Source organism: Borostomias antarcticus (genome assembly GCF_949987555.1).
Source record: "Borostomias antarcticus genome assembly, chromosome: 28".
Classification (NCBI taxonomy): Eukaryota; Metazoa; Chordata; class Actinopteri; order Stomiiformes; family Stomiidae; genus Borostomias; species Borostomias antarcticus.
Window position 1 is genome coordinate 1,743,950 of NC_140261.1, and position 15,159 is coordinate 1,759,108.

Here is a 15,159-nt window from a genome sequence, read left to right on the forward strand (position 1 = left end):
TGGCCATCAAAATGGTGGGCGCTTCAGTCTATTTTGACTGCAGGGGGCATATATAGTGGTGCTGTGGTGATACAAGCATGAAAATTGTGATGAGCTGTCTCCATGGGTCACTTGACAAGAAGCCACTTTAAATTTCAAGATGGTGACCATTTTTCAAGATGGGCGCCACCTTAGTGGAGCAGTTATAGTGCGGCAGATAAGTATTGTGCATTTTATGACTAAAGCATGAAACTTTCTCCAGTGTTTCTATACACCATGTTTCTACACATCATGAAGTCTGTTTTCAGATGTGGAACCACTTCAAGAGGGACTTCTGGAACTTGTCAGAGGACGAACACATTTGGGTCATCATCAACTCGTTTTTTCACTTTGTAGGCATAAATGCAGTGGTGTGTTTTTAGTTTGATGGCCGCCGTACTGAAAAAGGAAGTTATGTCAATGTAGCGGTTACCACACGTGTGATTTCAGTTGGGAGTTGAGGTTACTCATTGGCTCTACCCTTTCCTTATCTTTGAGGACATCTACTGCAACGTGTGAAAACTCCTTTTCAACAGAAATGTTTTCTCCGGGCGTCAGCATCATATGTTGCACAACCACTGGCGTACCGGGAGCCCCGGAGTTTAGGAGGCCCCACTAGATTTTTTTTTCTTTACATTTTGTAGCCTCTTAGATTTCCAATCTGAAAACAGACTTCATGATGTGTGTATGTGCATTCTCGGTACCCCGTCCGCTGCCATCACATGGATATACTTGGCTCGCGCTGGATTTTAAATTTCTTCTACAGGCCTCCGAATTACACCAAAGAGCCTTCTCCTTTCCTCTCCCTCTCCTCGTCCCCAGCAAAAATTGTGTATGCAGGCTACACTGTTATATGGTCCCTACCAATGTTGAAACCAAACCTACGCCCTTGCTGCTGATCTTCAGATCCAACGAAAATGCAACAATCTATCTCAGCCAAATGAGCCAATCAAACATGAGTTAACGGTCTAATGTAACTCCGAACATAATGCAAACTAACTCACTCAAAATGGTACGGCCAATTCTATCCTTCCAAACTATGGGAAGGCCATCTAAATGATCTAATCTGCACTCCAAAGATAATGCGAGCAAGGTTGCTTAAATGTTGTTAGGGACAATTTGGGCCTCCCTAAGTGTTGGTAGGGACATGTCCTGACCGTCCATACGCAAACCTACGCCCTTGGTTTCCAGGACGCACTTGTGATGAGCAAATCTGAGTCTGAATCAAGTCGCTGTTTAGATGCAATGAGGTGAGCCAGAGGGGGGGTGGCAGGGAAGGGAGGGTGACATTAGGACGGGTGACGGAGGGGGGGGGGGGGGGGGGGGGTTCTACTGAATGTGGGGGGGGGGCAGACGTTACCTGGAGAGTCAGCACTATGTTCTCTGGCTGAGGGGGCCAGGTCAGATGGAGAGGGCATGCAGAAGACAAAGGCAACCCAGCGTCAAAGACAGAGCAAAGCCATTAACCAACACACATGGATGACACAGAAAGAAGATCAGTTCAACTGGCATGCATACTGAATCCACAGACATCGTCTGGAAAGGGCACATTTTAACCCTCAACTGACTGGAAGCTCTGGAACCATTATGTCTGATGCTATGACGATTCAGAAATCGTTGCTGTGCTGATTTGATAACATTGCTTTGGCTTCTGCGAGCAATCAACACTTTGCATTAGAATAGATGTGTTGGAGCCAATTACAGAGCATCTCAAATGTGTGTGTGTCTGTGTCATAAGTAACTGGCATAGCATTTAGTGAGAAAGAGAGTGTGAAAACAAACCCATGGAAACAATTTCACTCATTAATGCATGCATGCACACACACAGAGCTAACTGTTACCTTCTGGTACTCTGACTGGATAGCTCCGAACTTATCCTTGGTGACTTTGATGACCAGATCTGAAATGACACAGTGGAAACAGACAAAGCATGAAGTCGACATGTCGCACCCTCCGTAACGCCACTAGCCACATTTCCATCCACACGTTTTATGTGAATTAAGTTATATCGAATTAAAAATGCCTTATGGAAATAGTAAAATTCGATTAAAAGTCATAAAAATCGACAAAAGGTTTGTACTGTCGATCTCATCGGATTTTCTCTCGTTCGATAAAAGTCTTTTGTGATAAATGCTTTATCCGATTTAAAGATCTAGATGGAAACGCACGTTCACCGGCTTTATTCGCATTCATATTTTTAGCGATCCTCACACAATTCGATTGACAAGTGGATGGAAACATGGCTACTGTGTCCCCCCCCCCATCCAGTACTGTGACATATGTTTCTAACACCAACTGTGAACCGTCTTTCCCCTCAAAGGCCCACAGCAGTATGCTATCTACAGTGCAGTAGTAGTGAAGCCATGGCACACAGAGAGCACACTGTGCCTGCTGATGCCAAACCATAAGTTACACCATGTTTATAGAGAAAAATCTACTCAATAGTAGTGGTTTAAACAAACACGAAGAGCATTTGCATTGTACGACGGTACTGTAACATAAAAGAGACTCTTTCCCCAGTCTTTCATCTACTCTGCTCTCCGTGTGGTGCATTGTGGGAATGAGCAGGAGAGTGTACGCGGCGCATGGCGTTCTCCCCGCAGCAATTTGACCTGCAGCGGAGGTGTTCGTTTCTCAGCTCCCGATGATGACAGAGTAAGCAACGCTTCTTCTCGGGGGGCGTAGAGCATCCAGGAATGAGATCCGAGGCTCGCGGAGGGGGGGGGCGCGTCTTGCTGCGATGCAGGGCTTTTTTTACACGGGAAATGAATGGGAAAAAATACTAATATAGACACACTTACAGTAGGGGGGGAATCTTTGACAGGCCCGTATTTTATATAGCTGAGACGAGTCATCTATTATTCAAAGGATGTTCCTTTGTTTTAAAAGGTGGCTTCAGGCTTCTCCTTCAATCAATGCTTGTTGCGTTTATAGAAGATAAGAAACGTAAAAATGTCTTTCATGGGAGACCATTTTGATGCTGAAATACTGTATGTGAAAATGAGAACATACCTGTTTCTAATACAGTACATCTCACATGTCTATCCTTACCAGTGGAGAGTCTAGCAAAACAATGTTCCACAAATACAGAAAAAGGAATATGTTTTTTTTGGTATTTGCCTCCATCCTAGTACAGTAGGTAGCTGGCACCATTAGGTCTTATCCGTTTGATCTCAAATCTAGTTCTCTCTCGCATCATGTGAAAATCGATGAACCCCGATGCTAGGTTTACTCCCCCCCAAGATGCATCAACATGGACTCCCTCTATGCAACACATGACACCCAACTGTGATACGGTACGAAGGCACAGAGGGTGGCCCACTTGGCACACAGCAGCAACCTGGAGGTTATTTGTAACCCTTACTGTACCGTGGCCCACTGCCACAAGGACCGACCCGCAGGCTCTGTGCTGGCATTCATCGTGCCCTGCTCTCACGGTGAAACGCCACGGACATATGACAAGAGAAACCCCGGAGAGATTTCTCCTGAACTCGGAACCGATTGTGACGGTCCCTCGTGTGACGTGACACAATCATCACGTGACACCACTGCAAATACAGACTCAAGACAGCTGAGACGGTTGTACTGTAGCATAGATAAGATCGTTGAGGCGTCAACGCCTAAACTGTCCTCAGGTGGCAGATACAATTATCATGTCACGTGTACACAAACCCGAATATGCTAAAACGCATCACGACCTTTGACCTCGGTGACTGGAAACTGCGGCACCTGCCTGAGCTGAGCTGGAAGTCCCTCACCTGTCCCCTGTCCCCTGTCCCTCTAGCCTTGTGTGACAAAGAAGAGGTCATTTTGGCAGATAAACACAAGCATGTGTTGGAGAGAGCCTTGAAGGCGACTGAATCTTAATCTATGAATTTATTATTTACAGCCAGCTGCTAGCCAGCAGTGAAGTGAAATAATTATAAGAGGCGTCGAGGCTATACGCTTGTGTCATAGAATTCCTGTGCAAGAAAATTGAGGCAGTAATGCTTCGATGAAAGAAATGTGGCTTCATCAATCCAAAAATATTGTATATGGGAGAGAAGAGAGAGACTTGAATCGGAGGATTGTCAGTCGCATAGCCACGAGCGCACAGTTTGAGGTGACAGTGACACAAAGTGACAGGAGAGAGACGTCCTACTGAACCCAAACAGAGCTGGACATTTGATAACTGAAGCAACAGTAACAGCTGAGCAACAGAATCTGAAAGACTCGTATCTAAATCGGATGGCATTTCTAAATCACATATCCCTAAGCGCCACAGATTTTGTTTAAGTATACTGCTATAATGTGGTTTTATCTTAGTCATCATGCGTCTTATTCAACTAAATATATGATGTCACTGAGGGAGATAAACTATTTAGGGCCGACATCAAATGTGTGCTCAAACTTCTCTCTGAGCAAGTTGTTTGAACACATGAATACTGTATGTAAGAAAGCAGACTTCAAAATGGCGTCACCGTGATTGCTGAGGCACAAGACAAGCATACTGTGACTGGGTGACCTAAAATGCTATTAATTGTGACAGTGTCAGGTCAGTAGCTAACCTGACCTAGTACCATATTAGCCATTCTAACTGCTTTCAGTCACATAAGAGAACACTCACACGGCATACTTTTCAGGTTTATGACCAGGGGGGGACGGGAAACAATGCATTTGGGACTCAGGAGTGATAGTGATCCGCGTTTCCCAACGATGAAAAGAAAAAATGGAGGTCAGACTTGGGCTGCAGCTGTCACTCCCTCAGTCCATCCGCCGTGTCTGTGGTCTAGTTCTGAAAACTGCTCCTGACCTGGTTCTGAAGGGTGTGTATGAATAACCCTTTCCTCTAGCGGATGCACACCGTCCCTTAGGCGCGGAGGTAAACAAAAAAGGCGTCGTCGATCGCTGTGCGGAGCAGGAAACAAGCACAAGCTGTTTACCGCTGGGATATTGCGTAACAGGACAGGTACTGTATAATACAATGAAGACATTGAGGCCTATTTTCCATGTCTAGAAACCCTTCACGTGCTACGGCTTGAATTCCACCTGACCTCTTATCATTGAATTTCTGTTTGATCTGTACATTGACGCCTACATTTTAAGGTGTGGAATAGTTTGTTGATGAGGACTTGTGTGCTCTAGAAGGTCTTGGTTTCGAGACGTTGAAGAGGATATGCTTAAAGCACTAACTCTAGCGGCAAGAGACAAATGATTTCTTGAAATTTTGTGGAAAATCCCATGCGCTGATTGTCAGTCGAGCGTGTTTGGCTGGTTGTTCCATGTAGCACTTCCCTAGCTGTCTCCAAACTGACTTCCTACTGCTTTGATGTGACAAGGCGATTGCGTAGCATAGATGAATGAGCTCCACATTGGGTGTTTGATGCTGTGTTTAGAGGTGAAGGAGAGAGAATGAACATTGTTCATTGTGCGATGATACAGACATCAACACACTGTTGACGTCTGCATCAGTGTTAATAACTGGTTGTCTGACAACAAAGCTAACTGAGGAGAAGTGACTGCCTTCTTCTTTCTCTCTCACAGTCACTAAATGTCACACTAAAGATCTACAGGCCAGGCAAGAAGTACACAAATCTCTTTTTCGAACAGTAACTGCTGTGCCTCATTCCCATCCATTATAATGTGACCATACAAGGTGAATTAGAAAGTGAGTTACAAAGTACACCTGAAAGATAGACTTTTCCCTACCTGTCACCTAGCAATAGCCTGGTAAACCAGACTCAACGCAGAAAAAAAAAAAAAAAAATTCACGATAGTGTTTGGACTTGAGCCAGAACAATTTGAACTTTCCCAGAAAAATGGGGCACCAATCAGGAGACTGCTGTTCCACCCCCAGTTTTAACTGCTGTTCCGCCCCGAGTCCCTGACTGGTTCCCGTAGATCAGGCATTCCCAAACTGTGAGGGGGGCCACCCCTGGGGGGCCCCAAAGAAATTCAGGGGAGGCACGGAGGGATGGTTAGAAAAAAAGAAGGAAAAACATGTTTTTTATTTTAGAATTTTCTATGGTTTTTATGAATGAAACGTGATTTTAAAGGTCTTTTTTTTTTTTTTTTATGGACAAATTTGGGGGGTTGGGGGGGTGCGGGTGTGTCACTGTTTTCAGAGGGGAGGCCCACATTGATGGAGTTTGGGAACCCATGCCGTAGATGATGACGCGAAATACAACAGGAGTCTGCTAGTAGAACGAAGCAATGAGCGGGAACGTTAACGTTAGAAGAATAAACAGCCATGAGTGCAGTTATTGGAGAAATACACTTAATATCAACCATTTAAGAACAAGAGTACGCACTAGCGGAGCTTCTTAGCGGAAAAGACGTTTTCGCTGTTCGTCCGACTCGGTTTGTCAAAAGTTTGATCTTGTTACGCTGATTGGCTGAAGGAGTTTGTCTGTCAAGGCGAGTGCTCCCGCCCACTCAAATCATTCTGGGCGCTGGAAGTCCAGACTCTATTGAAGTCCAGACTCTATTGAAGTCCAGACTCTATTGAAGTCCAGACTCTATTGAAGTCCAGACTCTATTGTGAAAACGTCAATTCTTTTCACTTTGAGTCTGGCTTACCAGGAAAACCCAGCAATGCAGAAGGGAATATGAGTGAGTGAGTGAGTGAGTGAGTGAGTGAGTGAGTGAGTGAGTGAGTGAGTGAGAGAGTGAGTGAGTGAGTGAGTGAGTGAGTAAGTGAGTGAGTGAGTGAGTGAGTGAGTGAGTGAGTGAGTGAGTGAGTGAGTGAGAGAGTGAGTGAGTGAGTAAGTGAGTGAGTGAGTGAGTGAGTGAGTGAGTGAGAGAGTGAGTGAGTGAGTGAGTGAGTGAGTGAGAGAGTGAGTAAGTGAGTGAGTGAGTGAGTGAGTGAGTGAGTGAGAGAGTGAGAGAGTGAGTGAGTGAGTGAGTGAGTGAGTGAGTGAGTGAGTGAGTGAGTGAGTGAGTGAGTGAGAGAGTGAGTGAGTGAGAGAGTGCTGGGGGGATGCTATGCTCAGGAGGCATATGAGGGAGAGAGAAAGGGAGCGAGAAAGAGAGAGAGAGAAAGAGAGAGAGAGAGAAAGGATAGTAGATGGCATCCGTCCCTGGGCAGAGTGAATAGAAGTGTCTAATCCCCGTCCCTCAATGGCAGCTCGCTCTCACTCGCTCTGATGAGGTTTCTCCGCCCACGCTGCCTCTCTCTATCTCTGCGACTCCATCTCTGTTTGCATGGGGGACCCAGCCAGCTAGTATCTCGTCTCCAAGCTGAATAAAGTGGCAGTTTCTTTTTTTTTACTGTAGTGCTGATGAGGCTTCCCTTTATCAACCTTTGGAGAGGAGATGAAGACATTCAAGAACCTGGCGAGGGACATACAATACAGTATTTATTTCACTGTGAGATTTCCCTGAGGAAGCCCATTGAAATGCACAGCCCAGAGTAGCACGACGTATAGCTAATCTCTTTCTCATTCTGGCTCAGTATCAGGATGTAATTGAGATGGATAGACTCTGCATGTCTCTACCTCGGTAGTCGGGAATGTCTCCATTGACTTTTGATGGCATCTTACTTTCTGATGCTGTTTTTCCCAGGGTGTTCATCAGATCTAAGTCAGTAATCAGCATGGTTAAGAGGAGGGCTGTGAAATTCTGGGAATATTCACAAACTTCCCATGGGAATTAATTGGATTTTATGGGAATTCATTGGAATTAACGTGAATAAACTAGAAAACAGAATTTATTTCCGTTAATTCCCATAAATTCCTGTTGGAAATTATGGAAAATTTGTGAATATTCAGACCGACTAAGAGAAGACAATATTTGACCTGTGTGACCTGCTAAACAGGACAATGTAAACACTCATCCCTGTAACCACAGTAGCAGTTGCTAGGGAGACGAGAATCTGTCTTGATAAACAGAGCCAACTAGTCTGAGGGAGGGAGAGAGAGAGATGGAGGGATAGAAATGGAAATAGTCTCTTCTTTCAAGTGCTTCCATAGTGGCGTGTTAATAAAAAAGGTATTAAGCCTTTTAGATTAGACGACTTAACCCACAGTGAGTAACATAATCCACACATTTCAATTAGAAAGGTGGCCAAGCGGAATGGTAGAGAAGGCAAAATCGCTTAAGATTATGTTTCAATGCAGTCTTAATTATAGAGATACATAGTTGAGGATAAGACAGTGTGTATTCATGTGACCGTGTGTGTGTGTGTGTGTGTGTGCAAGCGTGTGCATGTGTAGCTGAGATCTCCCAGAGGCCGCTGAGACCTTTGGCTACATCCACAGAATGGCAGACACACACACACACACACACACACACACACGGACTACTACTATATGTTGGGGGGACTGCCTAAACTTAACCCTTAACCACCCCAAACCTCCTAAACCTAAACGTTAACCCTAAACCTAACTCTAAACCATTTGACCCCTAACAACAACCATAACCATAATTGTAAACCAAGCCCTAAACCCTAACCTTTGACCTTAAAATTAGCCCTAAACGTGTGGTGTCCCCACATAAGTCCCATTTTTCTTGTTTAACTATACTTGTGGGGACATCGTGTCCACACAACGTATAGTAAAGTCACCACGCAAAAAAACACACACCACAATGCAATAACTGCAAAACTGGAGGGCTAAAAACATATCATCACGCAGATGGTTTTCAATTACATTATTACACAGTTAGTCACTGCTCCCATGCTCTCCGCCAAATACATATTTCTCTTTTTCTTGGTCTTTGGCCATCTATTGAGGGAAGGATTTATTCCACATATCTCATTATAGCGTGTAATGTTGAGCACTGAGGATTACATTTTTCTCCAAGTTGCCCCAACTCCATTGATTTTAGCCTTTCCCCCCAGGTTGCAACATGGACATCATTTTCACTAGGATTTCTTGTTACATCTTTATTAAGAATAACCATTATGATCAATTGTGGTGGGTTATTGAGAAACAGGCCACAAATTAGGCTACATTATTTAAAACGAGTTACTCTTTATTGGGGATGTGGCTGCTTGTTTGCTTAAGAACTCACTATAAAAGCACTTATGTAAAACCCAAAGGTAGCCTGACATTTCAAGATTGCCTTAAAATGGGAGAAACTCTTCATTCTATTGTGCCTTAGATTACAAGCATGAAATAGCAGAGCTAGTGTAGTCAGCGTTGTCACCCTCGCTGTCCTCTAAATGGGCCAAAACATGCACCTGACAAAGAAAAGTGCTTTATAAACAAAATGAATTATTTGTATTATTATTATCATTATTATTATTATTCGGGTACCTAGCGAAGCATTCTGTTTATTTGTCCCAAAACCATACCCCATAACTGTTGGGTTTCCACATTAGATTAGTTACGCCCTAGTTATTGCCTTATTTTTACGAATTTGACAGTAACATTTATAGAACCATCTCCAAGGTGAATTAACTGGGTCAGACTTGGTGGTCCTTAAGATAGAGAGGGTAACATTAACCCCACTAGCAAATTCCACCAATGCACTTCAACTACATCAGCATAGCATGTGCAAAGCAAAACTTTGTACATAAAATGGGATGGGAAAAATGAATCCAAAAATGGCACCACTCCCAGTCTTCAAGAGCTAAATACCACACTCTTCCGTGTGGGGTTCTGACACCACCAGTCTCTGTCCTGTGATAATCCTAAACTCAACGTTAAGTGAAAGCTAAGGATCGTCAGTACTAGCATGACGAGTGTTACGGCCAACATCATGGCAGTGTGATGAAGGGAAGTGGGAGCCAGCCATCGCTAGCCTGGCAGGATGACCCTTTACCGTGGCACAATCACAACGCGCTGTACCCCCCCAGTGCCAGCCCCCCGGTGGCTGTGGGCCCGGACGGGAAGCGGAGGAGAAAAAAAGGACGGGGACGCATGACTTGCCATCCATTCCAGCAGGACGGCGTCTTGCGTCGCTCGCTCTCGGCTCCCCAGGCCTGACCCATATATGGCGGCGCCCGAGCGAGACGCGGCTCCCGCTCTTCTTCTGATGCGACAACTCTCCCCGCACGCCAGCTCTCGGCTTTCTTCTCTGATTCTATTGCTTTTTTTTCTTCTTTTCTCTTTGATTTTCATTTTCAGTCAGTCTTTCTCATGCGTTCTCTCTGTACGTTTCTTTACTACAGTCTGTTTTCTGCTCCTTGAGTTGAAGCCGTACTGAAGCTGGCATTATAGCGTTACCTGGAGGTCTCTGAAAGTCCAAGTTATCTTAATGCCATATCTCTTGTCATCTGCTCCATGCTCGCGCTGCTAATATGCCAGCGTCTAGTAAGGTGAGCTTCGCTAATGAGATACAGTGCTTTGCCTCTTGGATCAGCTTTTCAGGAAATGCCTTTTTCTGCGTCATTTAATACATTTGTGCCACCCCCTGTAAACAGCATGTCTTCAACACAGATTGTGTGGCAAACGGAGTGGTCATTCAGATCACTGGGGAAAAGGTGTTACGTCACTCATAGGGGGCAATTAGGAGTCTTTCAGTTCAAGTTCTTTGTCTTGTTTCTCTGGCGAAATGCTGTCCAGAGCAGTAGTGAAATAAAGTAGCTTCTGTAAAAAAGAAGCACTTCATTGAGAACCTGGAGATCTGGCAGCCTTTCCTCTGAGGATGGGAACATCTGCAGGGGTTCCATCTTGGTCCTGTCTCATGTTCTTTAATACCAGGCTGACGTGGAGCATTACGCAAATGCAAAGCTCCTCTCATGAGGGTTTGAATGCCAATCACAAAAGGTGTTTGTGGGTGAGGGGGGGGGGTGCATGAGCCTGTCAGTGAGTTTAGTGAACAGCCGCTCAGAGAAGAACTGCTCTGCAATCAAATTACTTTGAAAAGTTGTCCTTTCCCCACTTCTTGGGTTTCATTAGCTGGTTAGTTTGGGAACAAGACTGCTCTTAATTGGTTAAATTAATGGTTTGAGTCTAATCAATTTATGTTTGATGCCTCATTACAAAATTGTCATTGCTGCAATTATAGCCTCCATGAAGCGCAAAGCTAATAAAAATGCACACTAAGTTCAATGAAGAATAATCAATTTAATGGGACACAATTTAGGATAGCTGCTCAGTGATCGTTTTTTTACCCAGAATACCCTTGATATTGAATCTCCATAAAATGTTCCACACAAACCACACTCCTTATTCCTGCTTGCACACCATTAATGGGCATGGTAGGCTGCAGTAACAAATCATTTTGACAAGATTTCAGATCAGTTGGAAGGAAACAAAATAACTCCAAGCACCCGTCCAATTATCAATCAAACATGAATGACTTGCTCCATGCTGCAAACATTCGACATCATTTGAAGTGCTATGGTTCAATGGTAAATCAGGACAACCACATTCATCTCTACCTCCTGTGTTTTATTTGGAGATCAACGGTGGAGAGACTGAGAGGGGGTGAGGCCCATTCTTAATCACACCTGGGCTGAAATAACAGAGTCAAGGCCCATCTAAAGTGTAACAGCACATAATCAGGCCAGGAATGACAGGAAGCTGTTCTCAGATTACATAGTAATGCAGACGAGTCTGATATGTCTCCAGTTTGCCTGCCTACTTCACCGTTTTTTCAATTAGAAAACAAGCATATAAAACAAAGTATGATGTACTTAAACATAAGGGAAATTATACAAGACAATGCCAAGGCCTACTTAGACGGAGTGACGTTTTGCCACAGGCGTTCAGATGGCATTATGTTGGCAGGCTAATCCTATGCCCATGAAGTCCTGGGCCATTACAATGCCATAGGCATCGTAGTCACCACAATGACATAACTGTGTGTGACAGCATGGAGAGTCTACACACCAGAGACACAGTGACATACATAAAAATAAAATAATCCACTCACATTGTGTTGACATTGTGTTGCATTGAGCCCAAGCATAGATGCTAAGTGTACTTCTTACAGAAGATGCTATCTGAGTGCTACGTCAGCGGTGTTTGATACACTCAAGAAGGGGTCGTCTTGATAAGGAGAGCAACAGACGTCTATGACACAGTGTGGCTCTGTCTGGTTTGATTAAGATCCACTCTATAATCACGTTCAAAGGAAATGTAAAAGTTGAATCGTGGTGATTTCCTAGCTTTAGGCTATGCATTTCAAGAACCAGGCTATAGGCTATGTCTGTAAAACGTCTAGTCCATGTGAGACGACAGCTACTGTAGACATAAGCTGGGTTCAGAATCGCTCCCTCGTTCCCTCACTCCCTATTCCCTATATAGGGTTCACCATGTAGTGAACTACCTAGGGAACGGAGAAAATGTGGGGTACATGCACTGTTCCCTGCAAATCAAGGTGAATTGTGGGTAATAAATAGTGGATTATATAGGGAACGGAAATTCCGTGGAGAATTCGGACACTACAAACAAAATGGCTGACGCCTTATATAGTGCACTATATAGTGAATAGGGAGCGATTCCGAACACAGCTATAGTGTTCCAAAAGGACCCAGTCAGAATGTGAGGGGAACCAACGCCATCTGTGACCAGCTGACCAATCCTGGCCCTTCCGAACAATTTACCAGCTGACCCTCCTGTCCCCAGAACATACAGTGGTTAAATGCACTCTTCCAAACTGCCACTGGCACAGTGGTGGCTTTACGGTACAGTATGTCCTCCAGTGGTTCCCAACCTTCTTTTTTTTTTGTCTTAGCTACTCCTCAAGCTGTTTTGCCAATAGTACCCCTCACTCATGTATTGACGATTCTCCTAAATTAGTTATATTACTATTATACCGTGGAGGAAGAATGAGAACTTTGACATAGAATGTGTCTTTTTTTTTTACCTAGTCACAAGTACAGTAGTAAAACGGCATCAGATGCCTCCAGTGCTTTGATTGACACACGTCCATTTTTTCAGTGTAGTCTGACTTGACGGCTGGTTTCATTAAATTATTCGTCAGGACGTCAACACAAATAAAACACTGGCTGTGGTGAATCTCACACACCATAAACTTTACATACACTATATTTTCTACTGTATTATGCTGCATTGTTTTTCATTATTATGTAGTAGGAATATTATTATTACTATTCTGTTGTTGCTGTAAGGTTTAGGAGCTGGAACCCAATCTTTTTTACTCTATTATACTTGTATGATGGAAGTAACTATAAAGAATTTTGAATCTTGATGAGAATGTACAATACTAATTTTGCAAATCAGAAGGCGGTCTATCAATCTTGCTGAAAAGTAGACTCAGTGAGATGCCAATGACAAACCCTGGGGTGATCTCTTGCCTACAAACGTGAGCCTTATTTCCACCGTCGTGCCGAACCGATACCGTGCTCAAACCGCGCCGCTCCGGACCCGTGGGAACGTTTACCGTGTCTGTTTCCACCTCTCGGAATGTTGCTTTCCACGGAATGTTGTTTGCGGAACTAATATTGCCGGTTGCCATGCAACGTCTCGCTCGTGCTCTTCACATCTCTACTAAAGAACGGTTCTGCTTCACTCAGTACGGTTAGACAAGCGTGCCATGGGAACGGTTCTGCGAACGGTTCTGGGCCCAACCGGTCCCATGTGGAAACACCGTCGGAACGGTTACCCTGCGTGCTCCGAACGGTTCGGCACGGCAGTGGAAATAAGGCTATGATGGACAGGACATGAGTGTAATCCCCCATGTATGGTTGCTCCGAAGGGCAATGGGTGGATTGGGAAATGTAGTGAGGCAGATTTCAGTTCTCTTTTTCTAGCACAGAAAGGGGTCTTGCTGACTATCGAAAAGACTGTCTCGTTCTCTGATGAGATTATATGAATGAAAAAAAACTATTGTAGTGCCACAATATTGCACAGGTTTGCTGAAGTCCTAAATACTACGCTTGCATACATCCAGTTCACCCTAAAAGCAGCTCAAGCAGAATTGGGAGTTTGGGTTGCTAAAATTGCCAACATGCAATATTTGCATCCAAACTTGTGTTCACACGTCATATCACACTAGCACACCAAGACATGTTGGACAATGAGGGAAATTAACATACACTGGATATGACGCATGCTGCTGTGTTGCCCTAGCAACTGTTCCTTCTCCTTCTCCTTAACTTTCCAGCGAATCCGCCAAGTCGAGATTACACCTGTCACAGACTAGTGTAGGATCAAGCATGGATTTGCAAACAGACACAGCGAATTGAGATGCTAATGAGAAAACCTTCAATTTGGCACAGAACACTTCACAACCAGGATTCACATGGAGTAAACAGAAGCTGCCCCAGCCACGCCAACAATAGGGACTTTAAGCAACAACGGTTTTCAGGACGGTGGCCGGAAATAGATCTGCTTCTGCTATGACGCTATCACCGTAGCCGTCAACATCGTTAAGCAATCAGCCGACCGGTCCCTACGGCCAAGCGTCTCCGAGACGTTGTAGCCACTACGCAAAACAGGGGGTTTTGCCGTCGTAGAATCAGCTGCTACAGCAGACAAGTTTATCCATCGAGCACTGATCCATTTCCGGTCACCGTAGCCGCCCGTCGTATCGGTCGTTGCTTAAAGTCCCTAATGTTGAAATACTACAGCGGACAGAGTGCCAGTAGGACTTTTGGAGAGGTTGCACTACCCAGTTCAATCCAGGGCAACCTGTCATCAAGAAATACAAAACACAAGAGGAGCTGGCAAACAGCTGGGCTGTAACTGAAAAAAAACAAAAACAACTATCAAGTTTAGTAACAGCCTCCACCTCCCACACCCTAAATCCCACAGCAGTCTGCGAATCAGCCCTCCCCAAGTATGACCGATCCATCATTGACTCCCAATGGTTTCTACTGAAATGGTCTGATGTTTGTTCAATGTAGACTTGAATGCTTCTTCATGGGAGTTGGCACCCCGCAAAGATAACAGCAAAACACAGTCCTGTAGGCCTAGGTGAGGTGTTACAGTTTATCACTCCAGTGACCAACCAATCCATTATCCAATGACACCTTTCCTTTACAAGTTGCATTCTGTGACACTCACCATGTGAGACACATTAGGGACCGGTGCACTAAGACTCATCGCTTCACAGTCCCGTTATAGTCCCACAAGGTTTCCCCAAAACAGTCTGCCTCTGACTGCTGATCAAAATTAGGCGTGGCAGATCTCATGCCGATCATGCTAAATCTCCATGTGTGCATTTTATTGGCCCTATTAATTGGCACGTGACAGTAGTTCAGACTGTTTTGTGAGAGCTACAATATGGGAATGAAACTGATTGAAA

The 15,159-nt window shown here is 44.5% G+C and overlaps 1 protein-coding gene across 1 annotated transcript in view; it reads right to left on the reverse strand.

The window, feature by feature from the left end:
* prom1a (prominin 1a) overlaps window positions 1–15,159 on the reverse strand; it is a gene marked incomplete at both ends in the record, with an annotated part of 49,651 nt that overhangs the window by 32,827 nt on the left and 1,665 nt on the right. The window contains 2 exons of the mRNA XM_084459514.1: window positions 1,379–1,405; window positions 1,860–1,918. Of these exons, the coding sequence (XP_084315640.1) occupies window positions 1,379–1,405; window positions 1,860–1,918 (86 nt within the window). The remainder of the gene's footprint in view (window positions 1–1,378; window positions 1,406–1,859; window positions 1,919–15,159) is intronic.